At 54.4% G+C, this 19,494-nt stretch overlaps 1 protein-coding gene across 2 annotated transcripts in view; it reads left to right on the plus strand.

Moving 5' to 3' along the window:
- Nucleotides 1–1,368: 1,368 nt before the first annotated feature.
- ANKRD33B (ankyrin repeat domain 33B) overlaps nucleotides 1,369–19,494 on the plus strand; it is a gene marked incomplete at both ends in the record, with an annotated part of 64,531 nt that continues 46,405 nt past the window's right edge. Inside the window, one exon of one of the 2 annotated variants that reach the window (XM_084233205.1) lies at nucleotides 1,369–1,719. In XM_084233205.1, coding sequence (XP_084089331.1) covers nucleotides 1,369–1,719 — 351 coding nt within the window. The remainder of the gene's footprint in view (nucleotides 1,720–19,494) is intronic. The other variant, XM_084233206.1, reaches the window with a different exon arrangement.

A 19,494-nucleotide genomic window follows, 5' to 3' on the forward strand; every position in this document is an offset into this window, starting at 1 on the left:
CTCCACGCGCGTCCGAGCCGGGGGCGCACACTCGGCTGTTGCAGGCGAAGCAGCAGCGCCCTTTGGGGGAAACAGGTGGCTCTGAGGTGATGGTGCCAAGTCAGAAAGTCGGAGAGAGAGACGGTCGCCGGGTGGCTTCACTCACTTGCGGAATTTTACCCAAGAAAAGCAGCTGGCGGCGCGCAGCGGGGCTCTCTGGCCCCCAGGACTGCGCGGGCCCCCGAGGGGGCGCGGGGCGCGGGGCGGGCTGCGCCGGTGGAGCGCGCAGGGGCGCGCGTGGAGGCGACGCTGGGCTCTCCAACTTCAAAAGTTTTGTAAACGCGGCCCCCGCGCCCCAGCTGCAGTACCCCCATCCCGGCGCTGGGCGCGCCTCCACGCGCCTGCTCCGCCGTGAGTGGCGCTGGCTCCCGCCCCTGGCCGTCGGGGCTCCCCGCGGAGACGCCCGCCCGGCCGGGAGAGGTCGCGCGCGGCCGGGGCCCGCAGGGCTGTGCCACCTCGCGGACGGAGGCCCCGACTCGGGCCGGGGCCGGGGAGGCGAGAACCCCTCGCCGCTCGCTCGCGCCGGGGCCACCTCTCCGGACCCAAGGCTCCTCCCGGGCGCCCCGATGCCGCGCCAGGGGGGCTTCGTAGCGGGTCCCCGCGGGCCCGGCTCTGCGCGCCCCGGGCGGTGTGGGGCGTCTTGCCGGCTCGCGGCTCCCCGTGGCCCCCGAGCGCGCGCTCCGAGCCGCGGGACACCCCTCCCCGCGCGCCCTCCGGGCCGGGTCCCCTCCGAGCCCCATGCGCCCCAGAGGCCCGGCCCCAAAGCCCGGGGTGGAGCTGGCGAGGGGCCCGGGCTCCCGGGGAGGGGAAAGCGTGGGTTCGGCGCCTCCTTCGCCCGCCGCCCCGGCAGGCGGTGGCCCCCGCGGATTCGCGTGTTTCCGCGGCGGGAGCACCCCCACCCCGGGCGCCCCACCCCCGGGCGCCCCACCTCCTCCCTCCTCCCGGGGGCCGCGGCGCGCGGGGCGGGGCGAGCGGCTTCTCGAGTTCTTGCATCTGGTTCCCGCGCGCGTCTCTCTCCGCTGCCGGGCGAAGCGGCCGGGCGCCCCGCGAGGCGCCCCACTCCGGCCGGAGCCCGCGCGGGCGGGGCCTTGGGGCGCGCGCCTCCCCCCGCGCGGCCGCCCCCCGCCGCCCGGGAAAGCCCCCGGCCCCTCCCACCCCCGCGGGGCTTTTCTCCCGCCGCCGCCCGGCGCTGGCTTCCGCCGGGCTGAGCGCGCGGAGCTCGGCTCTCCCGGGGCCGCCGGACGCTCGGGGCGGTGACCCCCGCGCGCGCCCCGCGGCGCGCTCCCCCGGCTCGAGCCCCGGCCCCCGGCCCGCGCCCCGGCCGCCGGCATGGTGCTGCTGGCCGGGCCCGGGCCGGAGGGCGGCGGGGCGCGCTGCGTGTCCCCGCGGCCGCCATCCCCGCCCCGGGACGCGCAGGCCCGGGAGGACCCCGAGGACGACGAGGAGTACGAGGACTTCTCGCGCCTGCCCGACACCCCGAGCGTCGCCTCGGACGACTCCTTCTACCCGCCCGGAGGCGAGGCGCGCGGCGCGGCGAGCGTGGAGAGCGCCCCGGAGGGCGCCCCGGAGGCGGCGACCCTGCTGCGCGCCGCCAGCGCCAACGACGTGGGGCTGCTGCGGACGCTGGTGCGGCGGGGCCCGCGCGCCGAGGAGGTGCGGGAGACCGACCGCAACGGCCGGGTAAGCGCCCCGGCGCCCCCGCCCCGCGCGCGGCCCCGGCCGGTCTCCGCGGGGACCTGGGCGCCGGCGCGCGCGCCTTTTTCGCGCTCTGGGGGCGCGGCGCGCGGGGCCCCAACGTGGCCGGTCCCCCCGGGCTGGGTGGGGTTGCGGGCACGCCTGCCCCGCCGGGGTCTCCGCGCGCGGGAGACGCCGCTGGCACCCCGTCTCCGCGGCCGCCCCCTGGCCGCTGGGCTCCCCCGGGGCCGCGCCGGGACCCGGTTTGGAGACTCTCCCTCCGGCCCGGTGCCCGCTCCCGCGCCTGCTCCCGGGGACACCCCCCGCCTGCCCTTTCCCCTACTGACCCCGCGCCCGCGCGCCCCCGCGCGCCCTCGGGCTGGACCCCCGCCGCCCGCGCTCTGCCCGCCGGCCCGCGGGTCCCGACTCGGCACCGACCCGCCGCCGGGTCTGGCCTGGGGGCGCCCGAGGGCCGCAGCCGGGGCGACGGAGGAAAAAGTTGGCTGGAGAGAGGACGCGCGAGCACGACCCCTGCGGCCTGGCCCTGCCCACGCGCGTGGACTGGGGGCCGGGGCCGCTGTGCCGGGGCCGCCGCTGCTGTCCGGGGGAGTGGACTGTCCCCGCGGTGGGCTGGGCTGGGCTTCCCGCCCGGTGTCGTCTGCTGCGCCCACACTTACGCCTTTCACCCGACCCGGCTGGGGGGGGGGGTCTGTGCGGTTGGTAAGGGGTGGGGGGCCGGCATGGATCCCCCTGGGAGGCGCCCCTCTCCTGCAGCCGCGGGGAGGGGCCTCGGGGAGGGCCGGGCCGGCTCTACTTTCACTTTGCGAGGATGCTCTGCTCCTACAGCTGTTTATGTCAGACCTCTGCTTCCTGAAGCAGGAAACCTGGGGGGCCCTTTGAAGGAGCCCCCCCAATCTGGAGGAGCAGGGTGGGGCCCCCCAGCGCCCGCCCCAGGCTCCGCTGGATTCCGCTTTATTGCACTTCCTTTGGGGTCAAAATAAAAGTTTCCAAGCAGCTGCAAATGTGTCATGGGAGAAGGACAGAAGCCACTCCCAGGGGACTCCCAGAGTTTTGGGGCCACTTCTGAGATGTGCTCTTTTAGCATAGAGCAGGGTGCACTCGGGTTGGGGAGGGCACCGCCAGCCTCCTCCTGGCTCTCTGCCTCGGTTTCCTCCATGTAGGAAGGGATGAACACAGCCCCTGCTCCGGGGTTGGCGCCTGAGACCCCAGGCCGCCCTGGCCCGGGTGGGCCGCCACCGCTCTGCGCGCCCCGCTCAGGAAACCCGCCTGCCAGGCTTTGTATGTCCTTGTGCCCGGCCAGCCCATGCTCCCCAGCCCCCCTTTTTTTTTGCTTTTAGTTTTCTTCTCTCTGCTCCCCACCAAATCATGATGGAGAGGTGGCACATGGCCCACAATATGTAAAACAACCCCCCCAGCCCCCACTTTTTCTTTTTCTCCTGACCCTGGGCTTTGGGGGGGCAGGCGGGAGCCCTGTGGCTTCTGGATGCTGTTGTCCAAACAGTCCACCTTCCGGAAAACCTGAGAAAGCACCAAGTGTTGCAAAGTCCTCAGGCCAGAGGGGAGTAGTCAGTCCCTGTATACGCGCTGATCGTGGTCCTACTGTGTGCAGGGCACTGGGTAGGTACTGTGGAGACTCGGAGATGAGCCGACCTTCCCTGCTTTCGAGTCTTAACCTTTCTGTCCGGGATGGAGGAACCTCAGGGCAGCGCTGCCCGGTGCTGGGACAGCAGAGACCAGCCAGGGGCAGTCGTGAGGCGGCATCTGAGAGAGGTGGAGCCAGTGACTTAGATGGAGGGGCCCGGGACAGTCCTGTTAGCTGAGGAAGGAGATTTTGGAGGCGGTGGTGCGAGGCCTGTCTAGTCAGGCAGGTGGTGTGTGGTGGGTCATAATGTGGCATGGCGAGGGGCCAGTGTGGGAGCTGAAGCCTCAGAGGCCAGCCGGAGTAGCTGGTCAGCAGGTAGAAACTTAGGAAACACGGGCCTCCCCTGGTGGCGCAGCGGTTGAGTGCTGGGCTGTGAAGCTGCCCGCAGCCTCTGCAGCACCAGTTCGATCCCCGACCACCGGGTGAGGGTCCCACATGGCACACAGACCTCTCCTGCCGCCCGCTGCTCCCCTCAGCAGTGTATTTCGTCAGTCTGCCTGTTCTGTTCCCCGCTCTGGCTCTGGTGAATTCTCCCACCCTCCTGGGCTTCTGACTGGACCCAGTGCTTGTATAAATAAGTGAATAAATCTTTAAAAAAAAAAAAGAAACTTAGGAAACACTCTGGGTCCAGCATTCGGGTGTCCAACCTTGGGGCTGTCAGCACCCCACCCCCCGCCCCACCTCCCCATGGGCACACAGTTGGCTTCCTCACTGCCTTCAGGTTCTTGATTTACGGTTCCTTTGCAGGGAGTTCCTCGCGCTGCCCCCCGTCCAAGCCAGCAGCACCCTGACCCAGGTCAGGGCCGCCCAGGAGTTCAGGGATCGAGGGTGGTCATTTGAGAGCCAGTGACTTTTGAATAAAGATGCAGAGAAGATAACCTGGGAGGAGCTCCTCTAGGCAGCGGGCAGGGCATGTGCAAAGGCCCTGAGGCAGGCAGTTCTGCAAGATCATCATGACTCGGTCAGCTCCCAGTTGCCCAAAGCCTGCTTCCTGGAAGGAGAATGTCTCTCAGGCCTTTCAAATGTTTTCAGGGGTGCGTGTGTGTGTCGAGCTGCTGGTCCCTGCTTGGCGGAGGAGGGAGCGCTGCCTAAGCTGACAGGTGTTTCGTTCAGTTGGGGTAACCAGGGATCATTCTTTCCCGACTCCTGAGGTTGATGGAATGTTGGAGGTGGCTTCCTGCAGTTTCCTTCTAAAGTATTTATTGCTCTAAAAGCGTGGCATAATGTAATGCGCAGCTTGTAAATATTTGTCAGAGCCCCCCCCCCCCCCCCATAACAGGCCAAGTAGACGTGTGGCTTTTAAAGCGATGGCAGCTTTGTTCTGTCTCGCTTGGGGACAGTGACAGCTGCCCATTCTTTTCCTTCATTCTTGCCTTTGACTTACTGTCTCCCGAGGCTCACCTTTCCGGCCTGAGGGCTCTGGAGACAGCCCTGAAAACAAAGGAAGTGCCTGGTGTGTGCTGTTCTCATTGTCCCAGAGGCCCCGGGCTTGCCAGCCAGCTCTGGCCCGAGGCAGGCCCAATTACGCTAATTTGAAACACTGCAGCCTCCTCTGCTTGCCTTCAAATTCCAAGACCTCGCGGAGAAATTTCTCAAAGGTCCTTCCACATGTTTCCTCTGGTGGCAAGTGGCGCCCACACCGCACCCCGTAAGGGGCTTGCATGCCTTTTAGAGCTCAGTGGGGACTGGCCCCCCAGTCTTGATAAGGACGTGAGCAAATGTCTCGTTTTCTGAATGTGGCCGGAAGATGGATCCACTTTGGAAGCACCTTTCCCTGAAATGAAAATCAAATTGCCGGGCGCCCCGCCCAGCCCAGCCTCAGCGTTCACGGGCCGCTCGCTTGGAAGTGGCCGGCAGTATAGACAGGGAGCCCCGGCCTTCTGCTTCGTGCTTGTGGAAAGTCGTGGGGCCCGGGGAGAGCTGGGCTTCGCTGTGAGGGGGTGTGCGTGCGTGTGTTGGCTGCAGATTCTGGAAGGTGGGAGCAAGGAGGTGAGAATGAGCAGATTAGACTCGGAGCCCCAGAGGCTGGAGCAGAGACGAGACCCCCACGGGGGTCTGGAGGCCCCAACTCGCGTGGAGCAGGCTGACGTCTGCTTCTCCCTGCTGCTGCGGAAGGGCCGCGCCGGGCCCAGTAAGAGAACGGGTGCGCTTGGTTCTGTTGTTACGTTTAAAGGCTGAAGCATGTTTTTAGAGTAGTTTTAAGTTCTCAGCACAGTTGAGGGAGGGGGCAGAGATGTCCCATATGTGTCCCGCACCCTCACGTGCACAGTCTCCCCTGTCAGCGTCCGCCCCAGACGGCACCCACATGGGCAGAGTCCGTGGCTTACACCAGAGCTCCCTGTGGGCGTTGTGCCTTCCGTGGGCCTGCACAAACGAATAGTGTCCAGCGTCCATCACGATGACGTGCAGCATCCGTGTGTCTGCTCCCCACGCATCTGTTATGGGTGACCACGCTCCGCGGCATGAGAAACAAGCAGTGACCGCACGGGTGGACCCCAGAGTAAGCATCTGCTAAGGGCGGCCCGACCCTGCTGGACGGGCACCCAGTTGGGGACGGCCGTGGTGGCCATGTGACTGGCCTCCGCTCCAGGTGGACCCCCACCCTCCATGGGGCATCCTGGGCTTGCTCCCCTGGCAGGGGGTCGAGCTCTGGGGGGGGCAGAGCCAGTAAGAATCAGGTTCCTGGCCAAGCACAGACTTACCTGTTCCTGTGAATTATTCACGACCTTAATCACGTGTTTGCTTATTTTAAATTTATTTTCTTTGTGGAAAATTTTAGTGAGGTGCCCAAATAGAGGTTATCAGGGACCTCCACACCCTAATCGTCCCGTGCCAACCAGCATCGCTCCTGACGGCTGCTTTCGTTTTGGTGGAAGGATTTGAGTGCTGCTGCTACCGTGTGTCTGTCTGTCTGGCTGGCTGGCTGTGTGCCTGTGCATGTGTCTCCTTGTAGGTCAGGGAGAGGCCAGGGGCCCTGCATTTAGGAGAAGCGCCCAGTGGTGCCCCTGCCTGTGACCCACACTTCCCAGCAGAGGTGCCGACCCTCAGCTCCCCAGTGGGCACCCCCCAAACGTATCAGTCGGGCTGATCCTGACAGGAGAGGCTGCGCATAAACGACTCTGGAAGAGACTGATCCTGCATCACAAAGAAGCGGAAGGTACGTTGTCCTTATTTCTGCTAAGTCAAGAGACAGAAATGGAGGTAGATGCCCGCCAGACAGCCGGCTGCTGGCAACGTCTCCCTGGAGCGGTGGGTTTTGAGAGCATTTTCCAAGTGGCAGAAAAACAAGTGGGTCCTTCCCAAGGCCTGCGCACCCCCCCCCCCAGCAGCGCGCACCCCACGTGGCATGGCTGGCGTGGACACGGGTGGTCCAGCCTTCAAGTTCAGGCTCAGCGGACTCTTGACGTGGACACCCCACTGGCCAGGCTACGCCATCTTTGAGGGGGACAGAGAGAGGGCAGCGGGAGTGACGAAGAGGCAGGGGCTGTGCTGGGGGGGGGGCCCTGGAGGTGTTAGGTTTATAGTAGCACATTTTCTGAGCGCAGGGGCAGTGCGTGAAGTCGGTTCAAAAATAAAGACCAGGGAAAAGACTGAGGAAAAGGTCCATCTGAAAGATTCCGTTCAGAGGCAGGGCCCCGGCTTGTGAGTGGCGAGGAGGGAGGGCAGTGCCCGGGGGCCGAGATGGCCACGGGCCTGCCTTCTTCCCGTGGCATCTTCCCCGAGCACAGGCTCCTGCAGAGAGCCCCGCGGTCCCGGTGGGTCCATCCTGGGACTTCTGCAAAGTCCCCCCGCACCAGGGGCTGCAGCGGATTCCTTCCGTCCTCCAGGCGTCGCAGCGCCCGGCTCTGACCCCATCCAGAGGGTCAGTCTGGACGGCTTCCTTCTAGACCTTCCAGCTTTTGTATCTGAGAACTCCAGGGACGGTGGCTGCTAAAGATAGCGGTGAGGACACAGGTCCTCCGCCGGGGCGGCTCAAGTTAGACTTTCTCTGACCTGTTAGAGCAGGGCGGGGTTTCTAGGAAATGAAATGCGCCTGCGGCAGCCCCGGGCCTTGCTGGACGCCGTGCAGACGTGGAAGCCGGGTCGCTGCACGCCTGTCCCGGGTCGAGCATCCCTGCAGCTCCCCCAGGCATGCTGACTTGCCGGCGTGCTGGGGTCTCGGGGGGCCTGTTTCATCTGCAGGGAAAAGATCTAGGGAACATGAGTCTCGGTTTAGGAAACTGGCGAAGCACCAGGCGGGCGCCGTGAGCCAGGCAGGCGCTACCTGGTGCGCGCTGTCTCCAGACAAGGAGGAGCATTGGCTCAACTTAGCTACGCAGCCTGGGCTCTTTCATCACAGGGGAGAGCTGCCCTGCAGGGGGGCGCGGAGCGGGGACAGCTACTGGGAGCCTTTTTGGAGACCCGAGAACCCTTGACCAGGAGGATCTGTGGAGAAGGGCGGGAGGGGGAGATTTGGGTCTCCATGACCATGCACGGAAAGTGGTGCAGACACGTCTCCCTAAAAAAATTCAGATACCTGCCACGTAGCGAGGAAACTGCGGCAAATACATTTTTATTTATTCATTTAGCATCATCGTTCATTTTTAAACAATATTTGCTCCCCCCCTCCCCGTGTAGTCCCCACAGAGTTTCCTTCCCCAAGGCCCCCATGCACCATCACCACCGTCCCCTGTGCGCCTCCCTCCCTCCCTCTGAGCCCTCTCCCGCCTCCTCCCCTGCAGGATGGCTCTGGTTTATAATGGTCCGTTTTTGCTTTGTTGTGTTTTGTTTGTGCTGTTATCATTTTTTTTACACTGATGTCTTATTGGGTTCCCCTGTATTCCTGCTGTAAGTGAGACCATCCGATAGTTTTCTTTTTCCTTCTGGCTTATTGCACAGAGCATAATTCCTTCCAGCTCCATCCACGTTGCTGCGAAGGCATGAGTTTCTCTTTTTGGATGGCTCAATAGTATTCCATTGTGTATCTATGCCACATCTTCTCGATCCAGTCATCTATTTTGGGGGGTTTGGGTTGTTTCCACGTTTTACCTATTGTAAATAGTGCTACAATAAGCATAGGGGTACAGGTGTTCTTTGGAATCAATGTTTTTTTGTCCGTTGGGTAGATCCCTAGGAGTGGAATTGCTGGGGGGTATGGTAGCTCCATTTTCAGCAGACTGAGGAACCTCCAGACAGCTTTCCACCATGGTTGGGCCTGTTTGCACTCCCGCCAGCAATGTAGGAGAGTTCCTTTTTCACCGCATCCTCGTCAACATTTGTTGTTGCTTGTTTTTTTATGTGCCATTCTCACTGGTGTAAGGTGGTATCTCAGTGTGGTTTTGATTTACATTTCCTGATTATGAAGGATGTTGAACGTTTCTTCATATGCCTCTTGGCCATGGCAAATATATTTTTAATAGAGATAATCATTTGACTTTTTTGGGGTGTAAACAAATCTAAATCTTTTGGGTTATAAATGAGACAATGTGGGTGGGCCATGTCTAATCAGCTGAAGGCTTGATGAACGAAGACTGGAGAAGGGTTTCTGCTTCTGGCTGCAGCATCTGCTCATGCTTGATCCAACTTCCCAGCCCCCATGACCATGTGAGCCAGTTCCTTAAAATACCTTTCTTTATGTCTGTCTCTCTGGGTGGAAAACTCTGACTCATGCATTCCCTTGGGAATCTTACCTCTGCAGAACCCCTCAGGCTTGCACAACCGATGCCTGGAATGCATTTCTGAGAGGCAGACTTGCATTCAAGATTATCCACAGGATTTCTCCCACCAGCCTCCCAGTGTCTGGTACTTTCCATGTTTGAAAAACAACTCACCCACCACTGCAACTTTTTAACATTATTGCAGTTGCCTGCAGGGCAAGCTGCAGGGGTGCACACTGCAGGGAAGTGGTGCATTCCTCAGGACCTCTGCTTGGAAGGGTCACATGGGTCGTGTGCTGCTGTGTTGAAACTCGGTGATTTTGAAGGAGGTGCTGCCGTTCTGCTTTGTGCTGGGGCTGTGAATTTTGTTGGTTGTCCCCATGCTTCCAGTTGCCCATAATTGCAACCTGGAGTTGACCTAGCATCATTCCTGCACCCAGTCACCTTCTAAACACTGGGCTGTCTCTGGTGATGTCTCGTGGCAGCGTCGCTTTGAGGCTTTGGTGTCTTGCCTTTTTTTTTTTTTTTTAATTTATTTATCTATCTATGCATACAAGAGCTGGGGTACAGGCCAGAGGTGTGGGGGGTGAGAGGATTCACCAGAGACAAAGTAGGGAGCAGAACAGGCAGATGCACTGAAATCCACTGCTGAGGGGAGCAGTGGGCGAGCCAGGAGAGGTCTGCTGTGCTGTGTGGGCAGCTCCCCGGCTGGGGATGGAACCCGTGCTGCAGTGGCTGCGAATAGCCTTCATAGGCTGCGTCTTAACCCCTTGTGCCACCAGGGAGGCCCCTTTGGTGTCTTAACAGATGCTCACTTCTAGGGCTGTATCTCCTCTTTTTTCCAGTAAATCCACTTCTGGATTTATGCCCAGGGCAGCTTGTATTACCACAGCATCATCTTCACTTTTCCTTTGAGGCTCCCACCATAGGGCCCCACTCTTGCTTTGTGTGCAGATGCTGGGTGCCTTGCTGTCCCCCACGTTCTGGGCCACCTCCGCTGGGCTAGCAGCTTCTTCCTCTCGCCAGAACTCATGCTCCTCCCCTCTCTGCACACAGCTCTCACATCACCTTCCTCAGGAACCTGGCCTGTATCCCTCTGCTGATTGGCATCTGACTTTGAAGTCTTGTCACGGCTGAAAGTTCCATTCTTTCTGCTTTGTTTTATGAGGATGGGTGGATATTTCCTCTCCGACCTTGAAAAGCTCCGAGAGGGAAGCACTCAGCATCATCCAGTGCATGCCTTCTTCAGTCTGGCGAGTTAGTTGCACACAGTGGGTGGTTGGTGTTTGCCTATTCAGTAGAATCAAAGCACCATGTCTTGCTGTCAGTTGTACACCTTTATTTTGAAAATACATAAAAATACAGTTTCAAGTCTTTTGTTTAAGTCTTTACTCCATTTTGAATTGATTCTTGTGGGTGGTGTAAGATACATACGCAGTTTCATTATTTTTCATGTGGATGGCTGGTTTTCCCAGTACCCTTTATTGCAGACATTATCTTTTCCCCTTTGTGTGTTCTTGGTGCTGTTGTCAAAAATTAATGAGCTGTAAATGTGTGGGTTTATTTCTGGGCTTTTGATTTTGTTCCACTGGAGAGTCTGTTTTTTTGCCAGTACCATATTGTTTGGAATACTGTAGCTTTGTAATATAATTTGAAGTCAGGCAGTATGCTGCCTCCACCTTTGTTCTTCTTTCTCAAAATTCCCTTGGTTATTCAGGATCTTTGATGACTCCATACAAATATTAGAATGGCTGTTTCTATTTCTGTGGAAAATGCTGTTGGAATTTTCATGGGAATTGCATTGGCACTGGAACACCTTGGATAACATGGACATTTTAACAATAGTAATTCTTTCCATTCATGAACATGAGATATCTTTCCATTTATTGGTGTCTTTTTTTAAAAAAAAGATTTATTTATTTATGCATACAAGAACTGGGGTACAGGACAGAGGTGTGTGTGTGGGGAGGTGAGAGGATTCACCAGAGGCAAAGTGGGGAGCAGAACAGGTGGATTGACTGAAACACACTGCTGAGGGGAGCAGCGGGAGACAGGAGAGGTCTGCCCTGCCATGTGGGTTGCTCCCAGGCCAGCCAGGGATTGAACTCGTGCTGCATTGGCTTTGGATTTCTTCATAGTGCTGTGCTTAACCCCTTGGGCCACCAGGGAGGCCCTGGTGTCTTAACTGTCTTTCATCAATGCTTTATAGTTTTCAGAGTAGAGATCGTTATCTTCTTGGTTAAATTTATTCCTGGGTATTTTGCTATTTTTGATACTGTTAAAAATGGCACTGTTTTCATGATTTTATTTTGGGGTAGATCTTGGTTGGTGTGAAGAAATGGAGATGATATTTGCACGTTGACTTTGTATCTTACAACTTTACTGAAATCATTTACCAGTTCTGACAGTGTTGGGGAAGAGCCTTTAGGGTTTTCTATATGTCAGATCATGTCATCTGCAAACAGACCATTTTACTTCTTCCTTTCTGCCTTTTGTTTCTCTTCCTTTTCTGATTGCTATAGCTAGGGCTTCTGATACTATGTTGAATGAAAGTGGTGAGAGTGGGCATCCTCGCTTGTGCCAGGAACAGATGTCAGCATCCCTCTTACTATGTTGTTTGCTGTGGACTTGTCATAAGTAACCTTTGTTGTGGTGAGGCTTTGCAAACTTGGCGCTATGACACTGGGGGGCCTGTGGATCGTTGGGTATCGAGCAGTGTCCCTGGCCTTCAGCAGCTCCTCGAGTTGTGATAACCAAAGTTGTCTCCAGACATTAACATTCACTTGCCCCTCGGAGGAGGGGGAGATGAAGGCAAATTCATTCTATGATTTTGAGTTGGGGATGTGAATCCCTTCCATGTGGAGTAACTGCTAGGACTGTAGGGGACCTGGAGTATTTTTTTTTTTTTTTAAACTCACAAGTCATAACTTTTTTTTTTTTTAAAGATTTATTTATTTATTTATTTATACAAGCACGGGGTACAGTCAGAAGCGCAGGAGGGTGAGAGAATTCACCAGAGCCAGAGCGGGGAGCAGAGCAGGCAGAAGGACCGAAGGACACTGCTGAGGGGAGCAGCGGGCGGCAGGAGAGGGCTGCGCGCCATGTGGGACCCTCCTCCGGTGGCCGGGGAGCAGCTGGGGATCGAACCAGCGCTGCAGAGGCCGCGGGCAGCTTCGCAACCCAGCGCTCAATCGCTGCGCCACTGGGGAGGCCCGACCTGGAGTATTGGCCTGGGTGCGCTGTTGCTCTTTGTCACGCAGAGCGCTGTCAGGTGATTTTTTTAAAGTTAAATAATTTACACAGTTTAGTAGGACATTTATTCACAGCTCCTTCCAAATGCTCCTATTTGTGAAGTGAGAGAACCCGCTCATTAGCGTTCCTGGCGATACGAGCCCTTCTCAGCCTCTCGTGGGCTGTATTGTTAGAATCTTCACATTAGACTCTATTTTCCTTGTGGGAAATACTCGTAACAGGACAAGCTGTGCTTTTAAAAACAGCGCGAGGAGAGTAGCCGCAGAGGTTTGCCGCACCCCTCACTTCCCGAGGGTCTGCGGGGCTCTCTCTTTGCCTCTCTCCACAGTGACCACCCCGTGCTCAGGGGGAGCTGGACTGATAATGAAACTGATGAGCCAGTGATGACGCGTTTCATGCCTTTGGAGGCTGGGCCTCGCCCCCCTGATAAGAGAATGGTGCATTTCAGGTTTGCCTTCAAAGGGGTTTTATGAAGGAGTAACACTTGCAGCCAACACTGCCCAGCAATTCCTCCTGCAGTTCTTCCTTTGAAAAGAAATACCACAAAGAACAATGTGCATTAAATATGCTTCTTGATTCTGTCAGAAGCCGCCTTCTTACCCATTTAATGGATTTGTTTATTTAGCAAATATTTACTGAACGTGGGTACCCAGAGTTGGGCTGAGGCGGAATCGGCCTCTTTGACTTTGAGGGAAGCCCGGAGGGAGTGAAAGCTGCTCTGTGTGGTTTCCTGGGGAAGAGCAGACCAGGCAGATGGCGTAGGAAGCACAAAGGGCGGTGGGAGGGTCTGGAATGTTCTGGAATGGCTAGAAGACCTGAGGGGAAGTGGGGAAGCTGGCAGGAGACTGGGTCAGGAGTGGCTGGCGTATCTGTTAAAGAGAGTTGGGCAGACTTGGGCGGTGAGACTTAGGGAGGACGAGACCGTCTTGCGTGGCTCTGAGTTGAATTACTGCCTTTTTAATACGCACGCCACTGAGTCAGCAAACATTTCACGTCTACCTGGGGCCTCAGAGATCAGGGTCTCCAAACACTGTTCCCCGACGGCAGCCTTGGGCTCAGGCTGCTCACCTGGGCCCTTGAGCTTCCGCTGACTTCATGTCTGGGCGGTTGTTTCCTTTGCCTCGGGAAGTTCAAGAAGGTGGATCTGGAACTCCGTGTTACACAAGGCTTTGCTCTTGTGACAGGAAACCTCTAGAACCAGAGACACCCTTGGGGGGACTGTGGTTTCCTCTTTAGGCTGTGGCCCAGCTTCCCAGAGCTGGTCTCCTAGTGGGGTGTTCCTGGTTCCCATAAGGAGGAGGTCCATTTGGGCTTTGGGTTTTCTTTTGGGGTTGGGGGTGGCAAGTGGAACAGGCACGCGGTGCTGGATCAGGAAGACGTTGAATGCCTCAGCCCCTCCCTGCCCTCCTTTCTGGAACAGAGGCCAGAACTAACCCTCCTCGCCCTCCGCTCCTCCCAGACCAGGCCCTGCGAGGAAGCCAGGGATGCCTGGGCTTGTCCACAGTTGTGCTGAAGACCCTGATGCTGAGTGACCGTGGGGTGTCCATGCCAGGCCTCCAGTTGGTGGCACCTGTTGGGAGCCTGTTGCACTAAAGGGGCTCGAGTTTCCTGAAAGCACCTGTTTACTCAGCACACGGAGTTCCAGGAGGTTAGGAGTTCTGCAATCAGAACTTCTTCCCAGAACTGACTCCTGTTTTCTGAGGACGTGCTGACTTGTGCACAAGTTCTCTACTCACTAGGAAAACGTGTTCCCGTAGTGAGGTATTCATTCATGTAAGAGAAACCAATTGCGCACCGTTTTCTTGTTCCTTTGTTCATATTGTTTATAAAAGCTTGGGCTGGGAGAGTGAAAGGCACAGTTGTTCTCGATGGCTCTTCCCAGCCTCCCCCTGCTGCAAATTCATTTAGACTCTGAGTCTTCGTTAATAGCTGCGAACTTCCTTGCTCCTCGCGGCAGGTACCCCCTTCTTTGAGGGTCATAGGGAGGAGCAGTGCAGCCCCTGTGGGGGAGACAGACGCCTGCCTCGTGCCACAGCCACTCTTCACCTGGGTGGACGTCACTGTTGGAATCTGATGAGAATAGAAGATGCGTGTGTCCCTGGAACGTGCGTGTGCAAATGCGAGCTGCTTTCTCCTCTCTCCATATAGTTTAGTATGACCTCTGGGCCAGCAGAATGGGTCTCGCCTTCAGTCTCTTCCTGCTGAATTGACGCTGCTCCTGGACTCACATGGTGGGAGCAGATTCCAATGAAGAAAGGTCTTTCCGGTGCAGACATGGGCCTTTCTCATTACATTTCCACGTCCCGGGCTGTGGCTCATTTGCTTTCCAGATTGTGACTTCTCGGGGTGTGTGGCCCTTTCCTGACACATTTACATTTCCCAGAACATTCATCACTCCTGGGAGTCCTGACTCTCCGCAGCAGAGCAGGCTCGAATAAGAGGTTGGGGTGTCCTTTGTCTGATGAATCTCAGAGGGTGATGATGTTAGGGCTCGTGAAGAGCTCATTATGGGGCACGGGTCCTGATTTGTGTGATTCGCGAAGCTCCTCGTAGATGCCCTGTTCTCCCCACTCTCAGGTCCTTCCTCTTTACGCTGACAACATTGAACAGTAATATTTATTAGACTTTTTTCTATTTCCAATAGAAATGTTTAGATGTGGAAAAACATGGGAAAAAGCAAAATGCAAAGAAGAGAATTAATGCAGCACCTGGAGAGAATGAAGCCAGTGTTGGGTGTGACCTGTCTGTCTCTGCAGCGTGTAGCCTGAAAGTCCAGTTTGCAGCCTACTCTTTTCATGGATAAGCTCATTTCTATGTTAAAAATGCACCTTGGGGCCTCCCTGGTGGCTCAAGGGGTTAAGTCTCAGCACTAGGAGGCTGTTGGCAGCCACTGCAGCACGAGTTTGATCCCCGGCTGGGGAGCTACCCACATGGCGCAGCAGACCTCTCCTGTCTCCCCGCTGCTCCCCTCAGCAGTGTACTTCAGTCAGTCCACCCGCTGTGCTCCCTACTCTGTCTCTAGTGAGTCTTCCCACCCCCTGGACCTCTGGCCTGTACCCCAGCTCTTGTATGCATAGTAAATAAATCTTTTAAAAAATAAGATAAAAAGGGACAGTCGGGTGGGTATCCATCATGATATACTGAGTGTCATTCACAGAGCAATACTTGTACAGCAGAATCTCAGAAACCCAAAATGTCCAACAAATAATGCAACAATGATGTGTGCAGAGGATGGGTTTGGGAAAGCAAGGTGCAATTTTTTTAAGAAAAATTTTTTAAAGATTTATTTTATTTTATTTTATGCGTACAGAGCTGGGGGTGAAGGAATCACCAGAGACAGAGTGGGGAGCAGATCAGGCGGATCTACTGAAACACACTGCTGAGGGGAGCAGCGGGGAGACAGGAGAGGTCTGCTACGCCCTTTGCGTCAACTCCCCGGCTGGGGATCGAACTCATGTGTAGTGGCTGGTGATAGCTTCATAATGCTGAGACTTAACCCCTTGTGCCACCAGCGAGGCCCAAGGGAGCACCCCTTTTTAGATCAAATCTTAGAAGGCATATATTGGCTTGGGGAGGCTGAATCTTTTATTTATTTATTTATTATTTTTATTTTTGTTTTTTTAAATAAATTTTATTTTTATATTCCCCATACAATTGCAACCCCCTTATTTTGACCCCAATCCCTCCCCTCCCGCCCCCCACCCCCCATAGAGTGTCTCTGGTTCATAGTTTTTTGTTGATTTTTGATTTTCACTTTCTTATAGTTATTCATTTTCCTGGTCCCTTATTTAGGTTTTCTAGATTCCTGCTATGAGTGAGACCATCCGGTATTTTTCTTTTTCTTTCTGGCTTATTTCGCTGAGCATGATCCCTTCCAGCGCCATCCATGTTGCTGCAAATTGCATGTGTTTATCTTTTTTGAATGCTGAGTAACATTCCATGGCGTATATGGACAACATCTTCTTGATCCGATACTGAATCTTTTAAAGGTCACCTGCTTTCTAGGGAGATCGCACTGATTTCTCCTTCCACCAGCAGGCTAAGAACTTGCCTGTTACATCTTCACCATGCCGAACATGAATTGTTAAATGGCGATGGCTTTGTTGTTTCTTGACACATTCCAAGTCATGCACGCTTATTGTAGCATATGCAGATAAGGTGGGATGGGAAAATGCCAAAGAGGAAAACACAGATCTAGATATAATCACATTTTTTAGGTATAACTTCATTTCATATAATACGGTACATGTGGTATTTTTTTGCCTTGGCAACTCATCAGGACATCTTTGCATATCAGCAAATACACATCATTATTTCTAACAACTACTATGTATTCTAATTCCTGGATATTTTCATTGGTTTTGTTTATGACTTCCCGGTAGACACGGAGGCTATTTCGGATTTGTCATTTTGGAGCCACGCAGCAATTTGCATAAATCTTTGCACATTGATTTAATCATTTTCTTAGGAAATTACTAGGTCTTAAGTTTGGGCCTGTGGGGGCGGGTTCTGTTGTTTTCAACAGTAGTTCTGCCTCTCCCTGGCCACCAGAAGGCCTCTCCCCTGGCATCACTCTCGGCCTTGCCACGTGCCCTGGCGAGTCCAGTGTGAGTCCTGGCTGGTGGGCCTTCTGTTCCAGGCCTAGACTCTGGCTTCCATTTATCATTATTCTCTGTTACATGTTGATCATGTAACAGATGTTGATGTCTTAAAGTCGGCCTCTCCTCTCTGAATCTCTGGAGGTGTTTTCTATTGTTTTTTTTTTTTTCTTGCTCTTGTCTCCTGGTACATCTGGTTCTCTCTCTCTCTCTCTCTCTCTCTCTCTCTCTCTCTCAGATTTATTTAATTATGCATACATGAACTGGGGTGTAGGTCAGAGGTACGGGGGTGAGAGGACTCACCAGAGACAGAGTGGGGAGCAGAACAGGCAGACTGACTGAAACACACTGCTGAGGGGAGCAGCGGGGAGACAGGAGAGGTCTGCCGCGCCATGGGGGTAGCTCCCTGGCCAGGGATTGAACTCATGTGCAGACTGGTGATAGCTTCACAGTGCTGAGACTTAACCCCTGCGCCACCAAGCAGGTCCTGGTTATCAATTTATTTTGAATGTTAAGACATCATGAATGAGAAGTGGCGGCGGCTCTCAGGGAGTGCTGACCTTTCTCCACGGAGGATTTAATTTGCTCTGGCAGACAAAGGGGGCAGGCGACGCCAGGCTGCACTGTCGTGTTTGCAAGGTCTGGTCTGGCCTGCCTCGCCCTGTTGGGCCAGCCCCTTGGGCTTACTCGCCAGGCGTGAGCTTTGAGTTTGTCTGATTAGCCCGTGGACCCTTGGAGCCCCTGGTTCGCCCCTCTCATCCTCACAACTGCGCTCGACATGTTGCTGGTTCCAGAGCAATCCCAGACACCGTAGGGGGGGCGTGATGAGAGCAGAAGGTCATCTCCGGCTCTTCCCTCTCTGGGGCCTTGGTGGTCCTGGCTACCTTGGAAGTCTAATGTGTCCAAATGGGTGGGAAAAAAAAAAAGTCGAGCCTCAACCTGCTGCTCTCCGTGGGCGGTGGGCTCAGTGGCCAGGGGTCTCAGAGCTGAAAGTGAAAGGGCCTGTCTCTTGTCTTTGACTTTGTTTATACTGTGGTTTTGCTGAGATGGCATCGACTTTTTTGTTTAGTCAGATTTATCTGTTTTCTGGCTCTGAAATCATGCTTCAAAGTGCCCCTTTAAAGCCAACTTTAAGTTATTCATTTTCCTGGTCCCTTATTTAAGTTAAATAACTTAAAGTTGGCTTTAAAGGGGCACTTTAGGGCCTCCCCGGTGGCGCAGCGGTTGAGCGCTGGGTTGCGAAGCTGCCCGCGGCCTCTGCGGCGCCGGTTCGATCCCCTGCTGCTCCCCGGCCACCGGAGGAGGATCCCACATGGTGCGCAGACCTCTCCTGCCACCCGCTGCTCCCCTCAGCAGTGTACTTCAGTCCTTCTGCCTGCTCTGCTCCCCACTCTGGCTCTGGTGAATTCTCTCACCCTCCCGCGCTTCTGACTGTACCCAGTGCTTGTATAAACAAAACAAATATAATAAATAAATAAATAAGCATGCCTCTAAAAAAAAAAAAAAGTTATAAAAAAAAAAAATAAAGGGGCACTTTAAATAAGGGACCAGGAAAATGAATAACTATAAGAAAGTGAAAATCAAAATCAACAAAAAACTATGAACCAGAGACACTTTTTGGGGGGTGGGGGGCGGGAGGGGAGGGATTGGGGTCAGAATGGGGGGGTTGCCATTGTATGGGAAATATAAAAATAAAATTTATTATTAAAAAAAACTGTTTTAGCTATTAGGAAAGAGGTCTATCTTGTTTAAAAAAAAAAAAAAAACCATTGCATTTCTACAAACCTTAATCAAACTGATAATGTATACCAGACATCTGAATGGGTTTACAAAAGTATGGAGTACCAGAAAACTAGAGCTCTAACCTGTTTCCACCAAAAACCAAAACCATATAGACAAAGCTATAAGAAATAACTAATTGTCTAAAAATGAATAAAAGAAAGCAGTAAAAAAAAAAATAAAGCCAACTTTATAGAAATAATCATCAAACTTTTGTTCCACTGTTTTTATAGTTGGGAATTTAATGATTCATTCTGGCACGAGACGGGAAGTGAAACCCCAGCCTCATGTTTTCCCATATGACGGGGGCATTTGTGCAGCACCGTTAGTTGAGTGATCCACCCTCAGTGAAGATCTCTGCAATATAATCTTTTTTTGTGAAGTCCAGGATGTCTTATTAGTATTTTAATTTGCGTGACTTTGTGTACTGGTGAGGTTGTGACGATCTCGTATGTATTTTTTGGCTCTTTGCTGTGCTGCTTTGATTTTTTTGTTCTTTATTTGCTTAAAAATTATACTGTCGGTGTATTTCTGTTGCTATTTTAAAAAAATCCCCTCTATGTCATGAATTTTGGCTGCTGTTTTTCAACTTCCTCTTAATTTTATTAAGGATATTTGAAGTAAATGGATATTATGTTTTCATGTAGTTAAGTACATTTTTTATAGTTTTGACATTTTGTTCAAAGTTCTTGTGCTTTTGAAGCCCTTCCTTCTCGTTAGTTAACCATTGTAGGCATATTTGTTACGTATTAATTTTTGTCCTTACTGTTTTTGCCCTTTTGAATTGTATTTTAATATGGGGGGTGTGTATTTTTTCTTCTTAATAATCAGCATTTCTAACAGAGTTGGTTAA

The sequence above is a fragment of the Talpa europaea genome (genome assembly GCF_964194135.1).
Source record: "Talpa europaea genome assembly, chromosome: 5".
Lineage (NCBI taxonomy): Eukaryota > Metazoa > Chordata > Mammalia > Eulipotyphla > Talpidae > Talpa > Talpa europaea.